This window comes from Zootermopsis nevadensis, unplaced genomic scaffold, assembly GCF_977971745.1.
Source record: "Zootermopsis nevadensis isolate Lab colony 2312 unplaced genomic scaffold, Znev_1.0 Znev_ptg000023l, whole genome shotgun sequence".
Lineage (NCBI taxonomy): Eukaryota > Metazoa > Arthropoda > Insecta > Blattodea > Termopsidae > Zootermopsis > Zootermopsis nevadensis.
This window is the reverse complement of record NW_028259155.1, coordinates 7,917,992-7,939,927: the sequence shown is the minus strand read 5'-3', so window position 1 is coordinate 7,939,927 and position 21,936 is coordinate 7,917,992. Positions and strand designations below refer to the sequence as shown.

The following is a 21,936-nucleotide window of genomic DNA, read 5'->3' as shown; positions in this document are numbered from 1 at the left end:
TGACTCACTGGATCAAAAGCGTCCTATAAACAGGACCAGAAATGTCTGTCAGTGAAGCTACGATAAACAAATAACATTCTGTTGTCAAACGGATGACATTGCATGATAAGACACAAATCTTTATCGTGGCCTTCGCAAATTCGTTTAAAAACATGGAAATCACCGAACCTCTACTTAAATTCCGTTCAAGGTAACTGACAAACAAATCCTAATCACGTTTGGCCTGACGTTAATCCATCATCATCATCAGGGATTAGGCACTAATGCATGTTCAGGCTTCAAATTGATCTTTCCATCTTCTTCGTGGTCGACCTCGGTCTCTTTTCCCGCTAGGCTTGTAGCTGAGCGCAGACTCAGGAATTCTGTCTTCAGACATTCGTTCCACTTTCTTATACGTTCTCCAATTTTGTTGATTGGATTAAAAATATTAAGTTCTTTCTTAACGTCCATGTTTCTGATCCATAGGGCATTGTGGGAAACTCCATCGATTTATAAAACTTAGGTTATGGGTCTTCTTGAAGGTTCCACAGATGTGTCAAAATCTATTTAATTCTCTATAAGATATTGTATTTGCGTCATATTGTGAATATTATAACAATTATTTATTTTAATCCGTCTGATCGCAATATTTAAAATTTCTTATAATTAAGATAATAAAATATCATTGATGTTCCATATCGATTGATCGATTTACATTTCGGAACATTTACACAACATGTTTCGGTTTTTATAAAACCATCATCAGGTGTAAAATATATTTAAGAACTTAAAACTCAATTATGATCGATGATATTTTATTATCTTAATTATAAGAAATTTTAAATATTGTGATCAGACGGATTAAAATAAATAATTGTTAATTCTCTATCTAATCCCTGACGTAATTCTTTTAACAAATGACGATCGGTATTTCAACCCCGGCAGCGAGAAATTCCTCAACTTCTGACACGGAAACTTTCAAGAGTTTCGTTGCTTTGGGACGATCTAAAAGACGGATCATCGCCCAGCAACGAATCAATGGTCACGATTCTCCAATCAAAAACTCGGAGCTTCGAAAAATCCAGCCTTATCTACGAATCCTCGGCGTAGGTAGGCATGGTGGTCCAGCGAATTATATATCAACCGATGGGAAGCGAGCTGTTGTGAACACGGTCATGAAATTTTGGCTTCCATAAAATTCGTAGACTGAGTAACTTCACAGGAATTTCTCTGCTGCATGGAATTGGTTGTAATTTGCATTTTATTGGACTGTGAACGCCCCGGGACAAGTTCTTTCGTAGCAGTGAACCCAAAAGCCAACCACGACAGCACTGAAACACTCGAAGTTCAACTGCAAACACGTTCATTTCTTTTTAGGGCGTTTAATTTAACTTTCGAGTGTCAATGGCACTTGACGTTACATGATTCATTCTGTACAAAACAGCTAATCGTTCTGTTACCAACAAAAACATATTCATTTTACGTCTCTCACAAAAATTCTAACAAAACACTTGTCAATCGAATTAAGTCAGGTGATCTCCAACGAGAAATAATTGTATCAGTAGACATTAAGAAATTTCCCTGTGCCTTATCGGCTTACAAGTTTCACGCTGCTCTGTAAGACACCAGTGAAATCCAACCTTCACACTGTCTCCCGGCCACTGAACCATAACAAACACATTAAGTAGCGAAATAGAGAAAAACTTCACATACACTCCAGATCGTAATTCTTCGGAACCCCAGTCCACTCAGGGAACAGGGCTACCAACGTCAGAGACCGTCAAGGACACAAAATGGCGACTCAACTGGGAGACCGTTACAATCAGTTACGACGCAAGGATTTTTTTTAAAAGAAATTATTGTGCATTTAAGCGACTGTCTTAATTTTAGCCACCGATGACATAAAACAAATCACAGGCTAAATAAACATCATCAAAACTGTATTTTTCTTTTAATCTGTCCAGTTAATTCCAGATTTGAATTCTTGAACTGAAACTGTCTACTGTAAGGACAGTCGAAGGTCCAAGGAAGATTGCGCTTGGGGTCATGGCCCCCAAAGCGTGTTGTGGGGCGTAGCAACTATCTCATTGGTCCCAGCCTCTTGGATACGAGCCAGAAAGCCAACTCCTCCTTCCAGTAGAGACTTAGAAGAAGGCTGGTTGCTGTGTTGTGGAGTTGCAGTGTTGGACCTGAGGTACGAGGATGAACAGCGTAGACAATATGAATAATAATGAAGTGACGAAGTGCTGCTTCTTAACAGAAGAACGCATGAGCAGCGGGGACTGGCTTTCGCTTGCCAGGATCACTTACCTGGACCAGCGTACGACGTCACGGTGAGTTGCTGTCTCCGTAGAGAGATTATTTCCTTAGGCCGCGTTCAACGAGACGCCGGCCAGCAAATGGCTTCTTTCCGGCAATGATTTCAGGGATTTTTTTCGCAGTAAAGTTGGGCGCTCTTGTGCAGTCCCAGACGATAAAATTCGTAATGCATTATAAGTGCTCGAGAATAAAATATTTACGAGTTCAGCCCGTACCGCGAAGAAAACACAACACTTCACTATTACAAAGATTATCTGGTTAACGTTGTTTAAAAGGGAAACAATATATTTTTAAAGTGAAAATTAAATTCAACTAACCAACTAGATGGCTTACGGAACTCGAAGGTTCATCACCGAATTAACCAAAGCCCTCCACCGGACCCTGTCCTGGGCCAACAGAATCCTATTTCCTTCAACTCCTATCTCCCATAGATCCCGCCTGAGATTATCCTCCCATCTACGTCGAGGTCTCCCCAGTGGTCTCTTCCCCTCAGGTGCACTCCTCTTGTCCCATCCATGCGCGCTACATGCCCAGCCCATCTCATTCTTCTCTACTTAATCGCCCTGACAATACTGGGGGAGGAGTACAGATTTTTAAGTTTTCTCCACGCCCCATCGTCTTCTCTCCTAGGCCCAAATATCCTCCTCAACACCCGATTCTCAAACACCTGCAATCTGTGTTTCTCCCTCAGAGTGAGAGACCATGTTTCGCACCCATACAAAACAACAGGCAAAATTATTGTTTTGTACACTTTAATCTTCAGGTTCTTAGAAATCAGACGAGAAGAATTACATTCAACACAAATAGAAAACGAGTTAATGACTTTTAAAGCAGATGGGATATGTTGTTTGCATTGTGTCTTAGTGAGTTACAGTCTTCGAAGTTTTCAGTGTTAATTGTAGTTCTGAAACTGACTGCGACATTAAAATAATGTCTGAAACTCCTCACCAAGTGTTTAAGACGAAGAACATTCCAGTTGAAAATTACGTTCTCACGGCGACAAATATGAACATGGCTTTGTTCTGGAATGTAGATACTTATCGAAGTTTCGAAGGTCATACTACCTGCATCATCAGACTACAAGGTGCTACATCCCACGTTTCCATAATTTAAGAAGGAATTTCCAAAGGCACTGCTTATTCATGATGTATTTTATTGTGTTAACAGTGAGAACTGTTAACACAGATTTGATAATCATTCTGTTAAGACTGGCTCGTCTTTTGGCGAAGATACACATAAATAATGTAGAAGCGAATTATCAGTGGCTACAGCTCGTGAAATACATTTCATTCTGGCCAATATCTAATGAAATATGCATAGATATAAAACGCATTATACATAAACATGTATCTAAGAAGTCTTTTTTAAAAAAACGTCAGTATAAAAATTGATTTTTTGAAGAAATTCTAAGCTTATTAAATCTGGGTAATACACGCAATTCTTGTGTCTTCCCATCTGCAACCAAAAAAATGCAAATATCAAAATGTACGAAACTATAATTTTAGCTGTTGTTTTGTATGGATGTAAAGCTTACGTCTCTGAGATAAAATGGAAGGGGCAGGGACACTTGAATTGCTACAAAACTTCACTAGAAATAATTTTAGTGGATTCTGATATTAAAGTCTGTTTAAAGTACGCTCTGGTAGTTATTTATAAAATAATATTACCTGCATTAAAATGTTACAAGAAAATCAATAAACACTGTGCTACTCCTGTCCTACATATTTATACACTAATATAATTGTAACTAACTAATGATGGCAATATTAATAATAATATAACTATAATAACAAATACAAAAAAAAGTTCAAGGATCTGCAAATGTGTTTGAAAATTATTTTGTGATATAAAACAACTTTCTTTTCTATTTTCTTTGATTTTGAATTTATGCATCGTCCATTTTGAGAAAGTCTTAAAATCTAATAAAAAACTGAAACATGTAGTTTGCGATTGTGGGCTTTGTAGATACTGAATTTTTTTTTGTGTGTGTAGAAAGCCTTTGTTTTGAAAATGTGTTTATTTTTAAGGTTAGAAATTTCTCATACCATTAATGGATTTGTTCTTCTTGTTGTGTTGGGTTGAGAGTCTGTGTATGTGGGCCTCGAACTGTGACCTACGTACACCCCACACTTGACCTGACCTGGGTACATAACCTCTCCGCATTAGGATATGAGTGAAGCAGACATCTATAAACACTGCGTGACTTGCTTCTCAGGGTGCTTACAATGTTGTTCTGGGTCGTGACGCCGTGTAGCTTCCTATGCAGATAACGTTACGTATAAACATTATATTTTCCAACATCATCTTTGAGTCCACACGCCTGAATATAGCAACAGTTATGTTTCTCTCTCAAACGTTGGTACTTCGTGGTTCAAAATGTACCTTCCAAGTTTAAATTCAGTTTTCTCCGAAACGAGACACTGTTATTTGAAGAAATAATTTGTTTTCGTTCGATTTTGTACAGTACTGAGCAGCGGATATTCATCATCGAAGAGTACTTTTGATCATCTGAAAGGCCAGAAAAGTTCAGAAGATAGTTCCAGGTAATTTTTGGCGTCAAAACCTCGTCCAGAAATTTTTAAATACAAGAAAAACATTTTTGGACGAATCTTCTTAAAGCGGCAGGCCTTCAACGGGAAGAACTGAAATAAATATTCAGAATGTTCAAGAGCAAAAATATTAAACACATCGTAAAATAAATGGCGTGAGATGCTGGTTTGAATAGTATTTGAATGAAATTTTTATCCCTCATCGTTTAAGGTGAAATAGAGCGTTGAACTTTGTTTGCAAATGCTCGTCAGGGAGTGATGTGTCCAATTCGTTCAGAGACTTACTTTCGAGTGTTAATGAAAATGTATACATCATTTCAATTTACGGTAATATTAAATTATCCAGAAAATCATGTGACATCAAATGTGATTCATTCCGCTACAGACTGAGTTGACTTAAAAGTGGAGCGTTCCGACTCGGCACGTCGGATAACACGGAATTAGTGGCGGATAATCGAGGCTCCACTATACTCGCATGGAGCAGTCGTTCTTGAGAAGTTAAATAGTACCCTTAAAGTAGGCAAAAGTTTCCACGCCTGTTACAGAACTCGGAGGTTCGTTACAGTGTTTACAAGAGCGCGCCACTAGTCCCTATTCTGAGCCAGATGAATCCAGTCAGTCCACACCTCCAACCCTGTTTCCTTATGATTTATGTTAATTCAGTCTTCGAAATTTCTAAGTGATCTTTTCCCTTGAGGCATTCAAACAACAATTTTGTACGCGATTTCTTTCTACCTAACCTAACCTAACATACTGCTCCCACTGTATCCTGATGATGTATACGAAGCGGCCATGTAGGTTGAGGTTAAAGTTCAGCTTCCAGGATGTATATATTTTATAAATATTTATATATTTTTGTTTGTTTGTTGTTAGTAATGTGAAAAGTACAAGAGGCCATCAGCTGTAATGGCTGTAAGCATAAGCTCTGCATTATATTACTGCTGCTCTTCAACATTATTTATGAGTAAATAATAGAATCTTGGACTTATTTACATTCTGTGACATTTAGACATAATGTTTACAGTGTTTGGGAAGGTGCAACAAGACTTGCTAGAAATGATGATAGGAATACTGATGCTGTTGGAGTAATAGCATTCTACAGGCGGTTGCTACATTATGACTGCATCATATTAGTGAAGCAATACAGCCCAGCCCTGAAGGCTTACACTATTGAAATGCCAGCTGGTAAGTTGAAATATTCATGAGTTTAGATGATAAGTATAAACAGATTCTCTACTGTAGTGTCAGAGTTCACAGTTGGCACTTCTTGGTTTGGTATCAGATAATGCACTTTTATGTTGGTCAGGTTGGAGGGATAAAGATATAATGGCAGAATATGTCTGACACTGCATTTATGTCCATTTGGAACAATTTAAGGGTCAAAGCAGTTTCATGCAAATGTCAGATACAGTGTACAAGAAGGAGGTAGGAATGTAACTTTAAATAAACATGTTAAGTCAGGAAGTTCATTTGTATAAGACATTCTACACCAAGCATTTCTTAGTAGTCAGTTTCCAAAGATTCTTATGAAGTGGAAATGTCTTATAAACAAGGAAAGTCAAATTGTTTTTGCGCATTCTAGGCCACTGGCAAGCCAATTTGATTTGTGCTCTGTACAATATACCAAACTCTAACCTAAAAAAATTATAGAAAGCAAATCGTGAAGTAGCGTTACTTCTGGTCCTTATCCCTTTGGCTGTTGTCTGTGAATGAGTGGAATATGTGACACAGAGAACCTCTGAAGACATTGGAACAATTTTGAAGTCCTCGATCTTTGTCGTCCACTTATTTTGCTGACTGCTGTGTGTTGGAACAGGCCTGGTGCAAGAGAATGAAACACCGGGTGAGGCTGCCATGAGAGAGTTGAAAGAGGCTACAGGATTCGTTGGCGCTGTTAAGAAGATTGGCCCGGTGCTCGCAATGGACCCAGGAACATCCAGCAGTCTGATGAGACTTGTTACTGTTGAGGTGAGTTTCTGCATTAGTAGGAGTGTAATGTACTGAATTAGCTTTCATTTATTACGTTGTAAGTAAAAGTCCAAAAAACTGAGCGCATGTTTGCTGAGGGGTAGGGCTATAATTTTCTTTTGAGTTTCATTTGGGAGTAAACAATTTTAAGCAGTTGATTGAAAGCAATCCCACTAAAGATTCAAGAGCATTACTCCCAGTAAGGTTATTTAGTATAGAACTGTACATTAAGAGAGAAACAAAGATTTCAAGCACCATTTATATGGAGGGATGCCCCAAAATAATATACGAAGCATAATAAAGGTGACATTTTGAACTGGTCTAAAAAATAATGACATTTCAATAAATTTTCAGGGTCAAGTAATCTAAAATTCAGTAAAAAACATGAAAACAATTTATCCTAAAACTAAAACCTTTGTTCGAATAAATGTCGTAAGTTTCAAAGGATTTCATCCTGTAGTATTAAAATGATGATCCGTTCTGTATTAGAATGTAGTTCATTACCTTTAAAAACAAAAAGAAAAGATTGTGGAAATTGCTTTAATGAAGCGTTATTTATTTGTTAAAATATTGATGGATTACATCATGTTATGCATTGGTAACTTATTTCCCTTAATAGGAAATTGGCTTCTTAAATGTAAAAAGATACTTTAATAATTCTCACAACAGCCTGTTTCACAAGGACTTATTTCGAAGAACCGTCTTTCTTCTGTCCTTAGGTAAACGGAGATGAGCCCGAGAATCTTCACTTGAAGTCAGACGATAATAATGAGCGGTTCAGGGAACGGCTTCTCATACCAGTGTCCGAGCTGCTGGATAAACTTAGGGGTATGTATTTATTTGGCTTCTCATTCTTCGAGAATTGGAAAGTGCGATTACGAAGCCTTAGATGGCGTTTTGATTACAGAATAGTTAAATTTAAACCACAGTTTTGAAGGTAGTAAGAAAAAAAGTCAGTAGTTATATATGAAGCTGTATAATATGCAAATGATTACTTAAATTTTCATAAGGTAGTATATTTGCGTCATATTGTGAAGTAGGTTAATATTTTAATATTTTCCGTCAAATCACAATTTTAATAAGATAATAAAATATAAAATATTTAAAATATCATTTCACGTTCCGCATCGAATGATCGATTTACAAATTGGACGTTCCAATTTGTAAATCGATCATTCGATGTGAAACGTGAAATGATATTTTAAATATTTTATATTTTATTATCTTATTAAAAATTGTGATTTGACAGAAAATATTAAATTTTCATACTTAATCTTGAACCTACCGGCTTATGAATTTTCATCATCGGTGTAAGGTTCATGCAGTAAGCAGAAAATATTATTGTATCACCGCGATAAGACGCACTTTCAAGAAATCTAACTTCATGAACATAAAATTAAAAAATGCATCTTGTAAGATGAAATAATAAAATACATTTCCTGTTTTCTTTATTCTAGCCTTTGCTGCGGCTGGATTTGTCATAGATTCCAGAATTGACGCATTTGCTATTGGCTTGGTTATGGGAAATCATTCTAGGAAAACAAAAATACCTACAACATTGATGTAAATGTTCCATATTATCTTATAAATGTAACTTAATTTATCAAGTATTGAATGTTTTGCATGTCGAGTTGTTTTTCTGTACTTGGTATACATAAGGACAATTGCCAAGAGACTGAAAGGGCTCTGTGTGAAAAAAAAAAGCTTCAGATTAATAATACATAATTTAATATTGTTATCATTTAATTCACAAGGCATTTCATGAACAATGTTTAATTTCTTTTACTCACTTTCTGGAAAAATGTGCATATAATTTTCTATTATTGTATATCTCCTCAGTGTATATCATTTACTATGCAGTGTTTGTTATTTGTATTCTGTTCTGTGAATAATTCTATGTAAAATAAATATCCATATTTAATTTTCTGCCTGTCTGATGAGAATTTAAATCAAGAATAGACGATGGCTCAGTATCATTTTTGCGTCTTATACAGGAATTGCCGAACACAAAAGAAAAAAGTTTGAATTAATAAGACATAACTCAGTAAAACGTGGGTTTCTGGTTCACGTACTTCAACCCTTAACAAGCTCAAATTTAATCTTTTCATGATCTGATTAGGCGAAGGCGTATAATTTTTTAAGCTCGATTCAGATGCTGCCACATAAAATGAGGCCTTTGAAAGGTACAGTGGGCTGAACAGAAGTTGAATAGAGTTCAAAGGAAAGAACTGCGATAACTTCTCTATTGTCAAGTATTATTTGGAAGAAACTATGGGAACGATGAGTCCTGCGCCGTGGCCGCACGGTCTGAGGCATCATGCTTCGGACCGGCGATACGGAATGCGCGCTGGTTCGAGTCTCGGGGGAGAAGAAATTTTCTCGTGAGCTTTCGACCAGTGTATGGGACCGGTGCCAACCCAGCATCGTGAGGAAATTGGGGAGCTACAATGAGTAGCGTAATCTGGTCAGGAAAGCTAGCAATGGCTGGGGGTTCGTCGTGCTGACTACACGTCACCCTATATCTGGCTGGATGATCGTTCACCTCTGCTTAGGCATGTGAACGTGAGGCCAGCAGTCAGCTAGTCGGCTTTGGCTCTCTGGAGCTGTTAAGCCACGGATTTAATTTTTAATGGCAACGATGAGGAATTTCTGAAAGTTAAGTATGCCTACTATGGAGAAAGCTCTCAACTAATAATAATGTATAAGAAACAATGGACAATGGAAATTCATATGAACCTTTGGTTTAATTAACTTTTACTGTACAGGAATAGAGTAATTAGATGCCTGGTCTACTGGACTGCCAGCCGGAATTTTACGGTTTTACAGCAGTACTGAAGACATTTCTAATATCTGTGAAATATTATTTATTTTGGCATATTTTAGAATTCCTTATGGCTTACATTCAAATGCTGCTGTCAACAATTTGAATGTGTCTCACGATCAAAAGATGACGGTTCTGTCGGAACAAAGTTCTCCTAGTGCAGAAGCCTAAGGACGAGAGCGGACTTCACTCTGGCAGAGAGATGATTTACAGGTGTATATTTCTCATAGTTGAATAATTGATTTAAGTACTGGTATGACACAATTAAATCAAGCAACGTATTGAAAATAGAGAATTAATTAAAAATGAGGCTTCGCATCAGACAGCTTGGGATACGCAATACAATTACCAAACATGCACGACACACAAGAACATCACAATATTACACGAATAAAATGCACATTTATTTCAAAATGTTCTAATTTGTGCACTTTTACATAGTCAAAATAATGAACAACTTTTTCTATTCAAACATGTTAATTTTTCTCAAAGGAAAAACAGTTTCAATATAGTTATGTATTAATTTATTTTTAAGAACAGATATGACTAAACTTTGGAATTACAGACAACAAACAGATATTTGGATGTAAAGGCTTGAACTATAACGTGACTTGCAAGGTACTGATTCCATTGTAAAGGCATTACTGTTACAGGCAAAACAAAAGTTTCAATTTTTTCTACACCTTTATCAATTCACAGTTGTTCATGCAGCTACATCAATTTAAAACATGTTTGTTGTATTACCTGCGTAGGAGGCTGAGTTACATTGACACACAGTGTATTGCTTCAATCTGGAGTCTCATTTTATAATGCAATAAGTAGACAGCGTTATTCTTGCCAGACGGCACACAATATCATATCGCACTATGGTTATTGCTTTCAATGAGTTGGTAAAACTGATATAAGCTATAGATAACTAAGAATGAAATCTGATGCTGCAGTTTCCGACTCCCTCGAAACTTGCGATAAGTATTTAACATATTTCTCTCGTGTAGTTTATTAAATTAGCCTTTTCATCAATGTAAAAAGTATAAAAGAACTGAACATCGAGACACACAATCATAATGTATTACAAGAAATTATTAATGCTGTAAATTGAGAGAATGCACTAATACCAAGAAAAAGTTAAGATATAAATCTGCATGTATCATCAGAGATTCCGAACTTTAATATGCAAAGCAATAAAATTTGTAATTTGTTTGTGTAGTTACTAACAATATAGTGCCATATTATGGAAAAAATCTGTTCTGATTAGAAAAATAATAATTATAAAAACAGAAACAAATTTGTTAACATAGTACTTTTATCTTGTTTCTCAATTTTAAGTAATTAATTTACTAAAATTATAGGTTTTTTTTACATAATTCATTATCAGTCTAAAATATATCAAACATATAACAAATAAAATATGTAACATAATATGATTATCTTATTACAGTGTTCATGTTTAACTAACTACAGACTATTTTAACTGTACTACTTAAACAACATAAAATGAAGTTTCTATGTGGAACATTATGCTGCATTCCATATGAACAAATGTATCAACAACTCTTATGATATAGTACAGTCACCAGCAATCTGATGATCCCTTGAATCAGCACTCGGCACTGTATCCTAAGCCGATGTTTGCCACGTGTGTTGTCGACTGCACTGTTCCACTGTCACGATATGACCAACTTCCCTGTTGGCTGTCAAGAGTTTTTCCAGATCCAGACTGTCGTAAGCTTGTCAGTGCATGCTTTAACATCTGGAGTTCAAATGAAATTCTGCAACAGTGTTACCTTTTTCTGTCTAGGCTTGGGCTTCCTACGTGGGGCCAGGGATCACTAAATCATGCTGTCGCTTCAGTTGTAATCTTACGTCATCGTGGAGAATATTTTGGTACTTCTGATGAGCTGACATCATTTTGATGAACTAACGTAACATCATATATTATAACATGAGAATTTTCAAGTATGACACTGGAATTCTATACTGTATTTAATTTGGTCTTCAATATCACAGTTAAAGCAGCTACAAGAATTCCGTTCAGTACGATGCGATCTGTGGCCCTGCCTTCTTATCGGCTGGTATGATACCTTTAAGACACTGCATTATGCCACATTCTCACAGAAGAACTTAAACTGAGGATTTAACAACCTGCTCCATGTTATACCAGTGGAGTATTGATTCTGAGTAACATGAAATGCACGCGCAGTGCTTTCAGGCAAGAGAGTTAGAGCTTAAACATAAGATATTGTAGGTGCGTCATATTGTGATTTATTTAAATAGTATTAAAAATATATTAAAATTGGCCGTCAATCACAATATAAGATAATTAAAAGATTAAAATATCATTTTTTCGTTCCGTATCGAGTACTCGATTTACATGTGGAACATTTACGACATGTTTCGGTAACCAGCCACGATCCGATACAGTATACCTCCAATCTCTCCTAATACTACTACGATATTACTTCTCGGTCCAATATACACAACATTGGCATCACTACGAAATACAATCATATTAGTGACATGTGACACAACAACGGATGAAGATACAATAAGAAGGATGAGAAAATGATAAGAAAAATGAAAACTAAAAATCAGTAAAAATCAGTAATTCAGTTAAAAAGTTTATAACATAACACCTGATGACGGCTCTATGATAGCCGAAACATGTCGTAAATGTTCCACATTGTAAATCGAGTACTCGATACGGAACGAAAAATGATATTTTAATCTTTTAACTATCTTATATTGTGATTGACGGCCAATTTTAATATATTTTTAATACTATTTAGCTTAAACATAGTTTTCGCACATTACAAATTTCCAGATATTAAGAGGCAAAACTTATGGAATGACCCTTTAACCAACTTCTTCCGCGCTATGTCAAAACTAAATCACAGTAAAAAACGATGGGCTCTGCGCTACAAAGTTTCACACTGAAGATATAACACTCACCAGGTTTTCCATGCATGTAACTACAGTTTCACTGAAAATTAACAAATTTAACACTTAATGAATTAACTACCACCGAAAAACAAGTAATCTGCACAGAAATATCTGAATCCCTTCAATCATTGAAGTAAAGGAAACAGAAAATAAAATACAAATATATTAACACTAAAACTGTATAAATGACAGCCCATACAAAACAGTTGTCACTACTCGGATGAAAGGCTGTTACAGAAATGGAAATGTTTTCAGTGATGAGATATGCAAAATGTGACCGACATATCACTTTCAGCACTACCACCTGATCTTCAATAAATGTAAATAACAATACTGTTATCTTATTTGTTACATGAATAACTATTAATTGTTCACAAATCCAACAATTAAGACGTTATTAATGATATATACAATTCAAGATAAAAAGAATGAAAATGAAGTTACTTCAAAATGACATTTCAGATGCTGGTACAAGTTACAACTAATAATCCAAGAAAACTTTAATTACCTCAACAAAAGGCAAAACAGGGGCTGAGGACTACAAGAGCGACTGTTTCCACCACTAAACAAGCTTCTCCCCCTCCCCCAACCAGGAAAAATAACAAGAAATATTCTAATTGAACAAAATAGGAACTCAGTTGACCGCTACCGATTTTAAAGAGCAGATTTGTTTTGTTCCAGAACATTCACTATCAGCTTCTGGTCTACACTGATATGAACTTACTCGGTAGAATATACCACAAACAAAACACAGGAACTCTACTAGATGCTAGCACGGAAGTTGATCTAGAAATAAATGAAGAGAAACGAAGCACACGCTCATGTCTTATCACCAGACTAAAGGAAAACCCCACAAAGAAATTCTTTGAAAATGTGGGAAAATTCAAATGTTTTGAAACAACATAGCAAATTTAATTTAATTCACGATGAAAAAAATGAGCAGATTAAATTTGTTAAATACTTTCCGCCATTCTGTTCAAAATCTTTAATCTGTTTATCTATAAATCCTAAACATGATATTATATATAAAACTATGATTTCACCTGCAGCATGATCTGAAACTTTCACGGCGACTCGGGCTACCAGCCATATCCAGTGGTTGAATGGAAAAAAACAACAACAAAAGTTTCAAGAATGACCTTTGTCCTCATCCTCAGGGTACTGAAGATGGTTCTCGAAACTTTGGTGTTTTCTCCGTTCAACCACCTGACATGACTCGTAGCTCGAGAAAAACTAATTAAATTTCACCTGTTGTTTTCTGTGGGAGTGAAACTTGATTTCTCACCATAAAGGAAGAACAAAGATTACCGGTATTTGAGGACGAACAGCTGCAAAGAATATTTGGATCTAAGAGAGAGGAACTAGCACAGAGGGTGAAGGAAATTACATAATGACGTACTCTCCAACAAATATCATCAGAGTGACCAAATCTAAGATGATGATACAGAGGCAGACAAAACATTCACACAAAATTTTCATCAGAAAAGAAGAAACCAGTTCAGATGGTAGGATCACACTGAAATGGACCTTACAAAGTCCCTGCTCCGTGGAATGAGTAAGTGAGCTTAAAGGGTTAAGTACACAGATCAATATTCATCCTTTTCTTATAAATTATATGACGTTCCCAGCATCCTAAGATTCCACATAATTATCATTCAATATATTTAGACATTCTATTACAGATTCATTCTTAAAGCTTTGAAGCAACGTGACAAAGCCGTCACGTACAGTGGGCATCTCACGCTCTTTGTATTCATCCGACTTCCTAAGCAAATCTTGAAATTATTTTATTTGAAATAAAAATGTTGATCCTTGTTTACAATTAAAATGCTGTCCATATTACTGGACAAAATTTTCAAGTGTAATAGCAAGTAAAAGTACCAACTGCTACACACAATTTTTCAGTGCTCGATCCCTCGTTAATTTGTAGATTTACAGGCTTTCACAGAAAACAATCTGAGCTTCCAAAGTTTAGAAGAAAATAACAGTATTATATAAATGTACGTGTGTATGTAAACTTTTCAGACTCAATCTGTACGCAAAGGATTATGTGTAAACATGCAAAAAAACTCACAAAAATCTTCTAGGAAGTGTTCATGAATGTCTCAGACTTTCCATCCTAATAATAACTTCTATTCCTCTCTTTCTGTCATGACACATTTTGCATTTTAACTAATGAAATTTTCTGAAACATTTCACTAGTGAGGGACCTACAGCTAGGAAGACACATTTTCATGAGATTATATCACCAAATAGGATTCTGCTAATAGCAAGAATACGAGTGGCCTTTCAGACAACGCAAAACTTCTGTGAATGATATTTGTCTCAAATGATCAATAACGTCAAACGGATGCTCATCCGTTTTCAAAATTTGGCAGTGAAATAACTTGTACACCTACACTTCAATGTCCACAGTTTTCACTGTGTTGGCATATTCTGCAGGTAAGCCGAAGTTGAATTGAGTAATCCAATTCTCTGCTTTTGCTTTCTTTGTTCTGTCATCTGAAAAACAGAAGACAAATCCTGAAAGACATGCATGACGTAACACAATTACCATAATTTTTAAAAAAAATTAATACAAATTAATTTTAAAACACAGTTACCACAGCATTCCATATATATGAACTAATTAATTTCTAAAACAATTTAGCTTCATCATACCTGTAGACACTACTAATTTACGCTTAAAAATTACAAAATAATTCTAAATACAAATTTTTATCTTTTTCCTATTAAATCATGCACATTAAAGTAAACTGCATGTAGGAATAACGAGTGGCATACATCACTACACATACAATTCCTTCAGCTAAGATCTACTTAAAAATTAATATAATACCTTAAAAGTAACTCAAAATTTTAAGAATACAATATACTGTATTATTCATGCACGGCTGATATATAAATATCCATATAATTTACTTCTTTGTCCCTGTAAGCCTCTACATCGCAAATAACTTCAATTTCTTTGCTCGAAATTACTTGACCTCTATGACGAACAACTTTGCCTGAACTGCTGCTCATTATTACTCCTTACATGAAGACAAAAAATGTGAACAATTTTTAATCGAACTGAAACAGCTCTGTACATGCTTGGTACGCATTTGTTTCATGTCTAGGTCGAATGTCTACTCGGACATAGTACAACCAACAGCATTCATGAGGAAGAAGTGTTATCACACATTAAGGCAATGAAAACAGAACTACATAAGGAATCTGTACAATAAAATGTGTTAATCATAATTATCCAGTGTGGACAACTGTATAAAATTATCTATTTTATTTCAATTTTACTCAAAGGCATATAAACCTGTTTGTACACATCAGTGGTGGCAGCACAGATCTAAGATGTAGCCACTCTAAAATGCAATTAAAACAAATATGTATGTAAATAACAGAGTAAACAAACGTAAACCATGATTTAAAAGAGAAGACCCGTAATATATAAGTAAGAATGGTCTAAAACAAGGAGATGCTTTGTCTCCCTTGCTCTTTAACTTTGCGCTAAAATAAGCCATCAGGAAAGTCCAAGCTAGGCAGAAGGGTTTGCAATTGAACGGGACACATCAGCTGTTGGCATTTGCTGATGATGTTAATTTATTGGGGGACGATATGAATACCTTAAAGAGGAACGCAGAAGTTTTACTAGAGGCTAGTAGACAGGTGGGGCTGGAAGTAAATTCAGAAAAAACCAAGTACATGTTGGTATCTCGTCATCAGACGACAGGCGGGCAAAATTATCTTAGGGTGGCTGATAAATCCTTTTTAAGTGTTACAAATTTCAAATATCTGGGAACAACAATTACATAAAAATTATGTTCCTGGGATACTTAGGAGCACATTAAATTCAGGAAATATGTGTTACTTCTCAGTTCAAAATAGGGATTAGCTCTATCAATTGGGCCCAGCAGATTAGGTTTTACCTGAAGATGGAGATGGATTCCCATTTCAGAAACGTTGTGGCTTTTATTGATTTTATTTAGTGTTGGACGATGGATAATATCCAGAAAATGGGTTTACTTCATCAAAATATTTTGTCTTCATGTCTGATTTCTAAGAAGCTATAGATTAAAATATACAAAACAATAATTTTGCATGTTGTTTTGTATGGGTGCGAAACATGGTCTCTCACTCAGAGGGAGGAACACAGATTGCAGGTGTTTGAGAATCGGGTGTTGAGGAGGATATTTGGGCATAGGAGAGAAGACGATGGGGTATGGAGAAAACTGCCTAATGATGAGCTTAAAAATTTGTACTCCTCCCCCAGTATTGTCAGGGTGATTAAGTCGAGAAGAATGAGATGGGCTGGGCATGTAGCGCTTATGGATGGGACAAGAGGTGTGCACCGGGTATTGGTTGGGAAGCCTGAGGGGAAGAGACCGCTGGGGAGACCTAGACGTAGATGGGAGGATAATTTCAGGCGGGATCTATGGGAGATAGGAGTCGAAGGAGACTGGATTTTGTTGGCCCAGGACAGGGTTCGGTGTAGGTCTTTGGTTAATTCGGTGATGAACCTTCAGGTTCCTAAGCCATCTAGTTAGTAAGTTAAGCAATTAACAACAAATTAAATAAAGAAGAAACAGCAAAATAAATAATAAAGAAAATAAAAGATACAAAACAACCCATGATAAAATATTTAACCAACCACCTACTGATTTGTAATCTCTAAGTGACAATATTTAAATCAAATATGATATAGTACCACAAAATGGATCGTCATACCTGATCTTTCAGTTCTGTTAACTGCTGTGAAAGATTTGTCACGAGCGCCTGAGTCTTCTCCAATTGTGCTTGTAAAGTACGCAACTCAATCTGCTCACCTTCCCCTTCATCAGCTGCAAGTGACATCGCTCTAAGTCTCGGAAACCACTCTAAGTTCCGATCCTGTAATATAATAAAAATTGTAGTAGAATTTTCTGTATGATTTAAGAGCCTCGATCTGCATGCAAATATCATTTCAAATGAGCACTGCCAATTAGCAAAATATCAACACATTCACTGTATAATGTAGAATGATTTAGAAACATTCATATTTTTTTATAAAATATGTCTGAAGCGCAGAACAGTACCTTCACCATTGCGTACACATAACTTTCTGGCCCTGTGAATTCGGTTGGGTCCTTCACTTTCACAAGGACAATGAAGTACAGATAATGCCACATGTTATGTTCACATTTGATGTGCTCTTCAAAGCTCACTGTCTTGTTATCAAATGCAGACCGATTCAATCCTGAAAATACCATTAACATGTATCTTAATGAATGCAAAATGCAATACTCTTCATTCAGCTGTAAAGTAAATAGCAAATTTCTAAACCCAAGAATTAAAAGCCTGCATGACTGCAGATTACAGCAGGACATGAATCACTATTTAATATTAAAGCAGGCCCACCCAACCTGTAGCTCGCGGGCAACATGTTGCCCGCGACACAGTGTTATGTTGCTTGCAGAGACATTTTAAATAAGAAAACGTCTTTTAACTCTTTCTCTGGCAATGGCGCGATAGAACGCCGAAGCAATTCCACCTGTTTCCTGGCAAACTATGAAAGAAAACTTACCACCTCTTCCATATTCCCAAGTGACCCTGTCATAAATCCCTATTCGCTGTTTAGCTTAGCAAGAATTAAAATAACTTTGTCGACGGTTGCCGACATGTGTTGTTACGCGGATGTTTTCTACTTGAAGACTTGCAGATGTGCAGGCAATAGCAGCAGCTTCTTTCTAATACGAGGCGCATCCACAAAGTAAGTTTCCCACTCGTCCCACAGCTAGCAAACCTTATATTGCGCGAAGCGACTGTGCGTACGTGATAGAGCAATGACGTAGCATGGCGCATGCACTAACGGCACCTCCCGCGTTCTCACAGTAGCATCGTTGCAGCTGTTGAAGATGGAGGTTCTTATTCCAGCTCCCGCCGACTGTGAAGTGCGGTCAGTGATAACGCTAGGCCGCACACGGCTCGACGGACAGCAAGTCTCCTGCAGGAGTTCAGCTGGGAGGTGTTTAATCATCCACCCTACAGCCCGGACCTCGCTCCCAGTGATTTCCATCTTTTCCTACACCTCAAGAAATTCCTGTCCGGTCAGCGTCAGCGTTTTGAGAATGACAGAGAGGCAGAGATGGTTGTCACACAGTGGTTCCAATCCCAGGCGGCAGACTTCTACGACACAGGTATTCAAAAGTTGGTCCCACGGTATGACAAATGTCTCAATTCCGGTGGCGAATATGTTGAAAAATAGCTGGACACTTGCTGTATCTGTTGCAATAAATATTTCCATGAAATTGTGTTTTGTTTCTGTAAACGGCCCCAGGGAAACTTACTTTGTGGACGAGCCTCGTATTTTCATTTCCGGTCTTGAAGTCTTTCTTGTCGTGCGAAAGACCACAACCAGGCGGTTGTTCTTGGTGGTGCAGAAAATGCAAGGAACGAAATTTTTGTATAGTGTATGGTTTTTTAATGTGCAGTTTAACGAAAGATTGTGAACGTAGTCCATTAATTTCTAGATCTGTAGTTTAAATACCAATGGCCATGCACATGCATATTTTAAAACATTTCATGTATAGGTACAAGGAAATTGACCGGCAGATATGAAAAGGTATGTACACAATCATGCCTGGAGTAAGAAACCACAAGTGGCTATAAAAATTCTGGTCATAACTCCTCCACCTTGAAGCGTTACAGATTATACTCACCACAAATGAAGCAAGTATTCTTGAGTATCAGTTCCTTCTGCTGCTTCTCACTTCTAAGGTCAGCAAATGTGTCAATGATGACACCAAAAATAAGGTTCAGCACAATGATGATGACAATGAAGAAGAATAGTAAGTCATAAACGACTCGGGCCACAAACAGAGGTTCCTGTGCGAATAACAATGGTACTGAATTACACCAGAACTTCAAATTTGCATAACAAACAATTGAAAAATGTACAGCACCGTCAGGGAAAGCCACAGGTGTGATGGAAGTATCACTGTGCTAAACCAATATCATCTCTGCAATTTCCTCCCCTCCCAACTCTACATTCTATAAATCTGGAACTGAAGGAGGTAATTATGCACATTGCTGTCTTCTGGGTTGTTGCGCCGTGTAGTCTGGTAGATGACCACCAGCGTTTCAGAGGTCCATGCTCCCTCCATCATCATCATTCATCGCACTGATGATGGAAGCAGCATGGACCACCGAAACATTGGTGGTCATCTACCAGACTACGTGGCACAACATCCCAGAAGACAGTGACCTTCAGACTCACCGCCATAGAAACCTCAAATCCTGCATGTAATTAATTTTTTTGAAAAGTGTGAAAACAGTGATTTATCAGACTCGGAGGCAAATAGTCCAACACATTTTTTTTTAAAAAAAAGAAAATAATTGGTTATGTTAGATAAAGTACAGTAATTTGTTTGTTTACCGACACATTACTATTACAAATTAGACCATCTCCTCAACTGTATGTTGTTGGCAGTTATGTCAAAATGCATGATACGAGACGTAACAGAAGGATTGATATACTATGCAGCCTGCTTATCTCTAAAGGTGGCGACTGACTGGTAACATTTGCCTGTAATGTAACGTGTTACAAATCGAGCATTACACAAGTGAAGACAGTGAACGGAGCCGCTCACGCTTGCGGGCGCTCCATCGTATTACATTACAAGTCAGTCAGTCAGTCAGTCAAGCGGCGTCGTAACGAGCATTCACGAGTTCTTTAAATAACAGTAGCGTATTAAATGGAACGCAGATAACACAACCTCCATGTCCGACATATTGAATGAAATGATTGGAGCACACACGAGCACAGCCGAGCCGAGCGTTTGACGAGCCTCACCAGTTGTGGCGTAATGTAACATGCTCGCCGCGAATGTTACATTACGAGTAAATGTTACAAGTCAGTCGCCACCTTAAAGTACCTTTTCATAAGCAAGCCACAGTAAAGTGGTAGTGGGACATCATGGGAAATATATTATTTATTTCTATAACGCAGATTTTGAATAATAAAAGTTATACTTACACCTGACGTGTTTTTCAACATAAAGACATTTGTCACATGATAATGGTTTCTTAGAAACTGAAACCCTTCATGTTGTCAGTGTGCAAGACGGATATTTGGAGATAATTTACAATCTATAACTATTTTCTTTGCATTTTCCAGGACACACACACACACACAGTTTAAAACCACAGAAAACAGACAAGAAGGATCTGAAAGCTCTTTCCTTAAAACAACAGAAGTATTTTTAGTTTCAATTCTATTTTAACACTCACGGCATTGCAGTAATAACTTACAGTGCTACTTGGTGCACGGAGAATATCACCAATTCCTCCACCATTCCTGAGTCCTTGGTTCAGTGTTGTGACGATGCACATGACAAGCGAGTCACATGCTCTTTCCTTGACTTCTCCTCCTGATACCGTAACTTGTGAATTTGCCTCTTCTGAAACAATGTAACTGACATTAAATTTCTGTTCTATGTTGGAGTAATCTCACACTTTCGTTGAAAATTACAGTGTTAATACCTCACTGTTCCTCAGACAGTGGTCCACGTGCTAACATCATTCGAGATGACATCTCTCATTGGTCCACAGAGTATAGATATGGAAAATGTTATTTCTGTAATTATTAAAATTGTATTAAGAAAGACTGGAAAGTTATGCACATGAAATGCATGTATTTATCAACAACATTCATTGTGGTCTTATATCCCTCAGTAGACTTCTTGTTAATCCGTGGAAGATACAATCCACACTCCATAAGAATACAAGGTTGATTAGAAACTTATGATTATGGATTTACTGACGTCAAATGATGATGAAAATTCAAGATTCCGTAACAACACCCTCAAAGTATTGTCCTTGGGCAACTACATACTTTTCCAATCGCCTGTAGAGTTCTTGGAAGCATTACTGGAAATCATTTCTCAGAATGCTCGTCGGATGTTGCAATGTTCTTAACCACAACAACGTTCTTTGTCAATTTCATCCTTAACTTACTTCTTTGTGGATAATGTTTTAACTGTAATCACAAGTGACTACTCCCTCTAAGTTTTACAACAAAATGACATTTCATAACTGCAGTGGTTCTCACCTGTGTAGTAATGTTTGGAACTGGCATTATATTCGCAAGTCTTGTCGGATGAACAAGTCTGAGGAGGATCGGGAATTTCCGTCTCATTATTTACTGCTGGAATAATAAAGTTAATTTATATATGTACACAAAAAATTAAATAAGACTTACACATAAAGCAATTAAAGACGATTCCATGAAACAACATTTAAAGCATTTATTGACTCATTGAAAAACCTTAACTACACAGTAATACAAAGTAATCGCCTTGTTATTACTGTTCTGAAGATTTCTAAAAA

At 36.7% G+C, this 21,936-nt stretch overlaps 2 protein-coding genes across 11 annotated transcripts in view; one reads left to right on the top strand and one right to left on the bottom strand.

The window, feature by feature from the left end:
- The first annotated feature begins 2,134 nt into the window (after nt 1–2,134).
- On the top strand, nt 2,135–8,741 carry LOC110831927 (ADP-sugar pyrophosphatase-like). Its single transcript, XM_022068448.2, has 5 exons — nt 2,135–2,312; nt 5,872–6,032; nt 6,664–6,815; nt 7,535–7,643; nt 8,273–8,741. The coding sequence occupies exons 1-5, from the start codon at nt 2,182–2,184 to the stop codon at nt 8,380–8,382; spliced, it is 663 nt and encodes a 220-aa protein (XP_021924140.2). The 5' UTR covers nt 2,135–2,181; the 3' UTR covers nt 8,383–8,741.
- Nucleotides 8,527–21,936, bottom strand: part of Itpr (Inositol 1,4,5,-trisphosphate receptor) — a 100,302-nt gene continuing 86,892 nt past the window's right edge. For 8 of the 10 annotated variants that reach the window (XM_087354563.1, XM_087354566.1, XM_087354567.1 and 5 more), the window contains 6 exons: nt 21,659–21,754; nt 20,860–21,008; nt 19,269–19,434; nt 17,646–17,806; nt 17,299–17,460; nt 8,527–15,078 (listed from right to left, as the gene is read on the bottom strand). In XM_087354563.1, coding sequence (XP_087210689.1) covers nt 14,995–15,078; nt 17,299–17,460; nt 17,646–17,806; nt 19,269–19,434; nt 20,860–21,008; nt 21,659–21,754 — 818 coding nt within the window. In that variant the 3' untranslated portion in view covers nt 8,527–14,994. Of the gene's footprint in view, nt 15,079–17,298; nt 17,461–17,645; nt 17,807–19,268; nt 19,435–20,859; nt 21,009–21,086; nt 21,185–21,658; nt 21,755–21,936 lie in introns of those variants that run through there. The other 2 variants (XM_087354564.1, XM_087354571.1) reach the window with 2 other exon arrangements.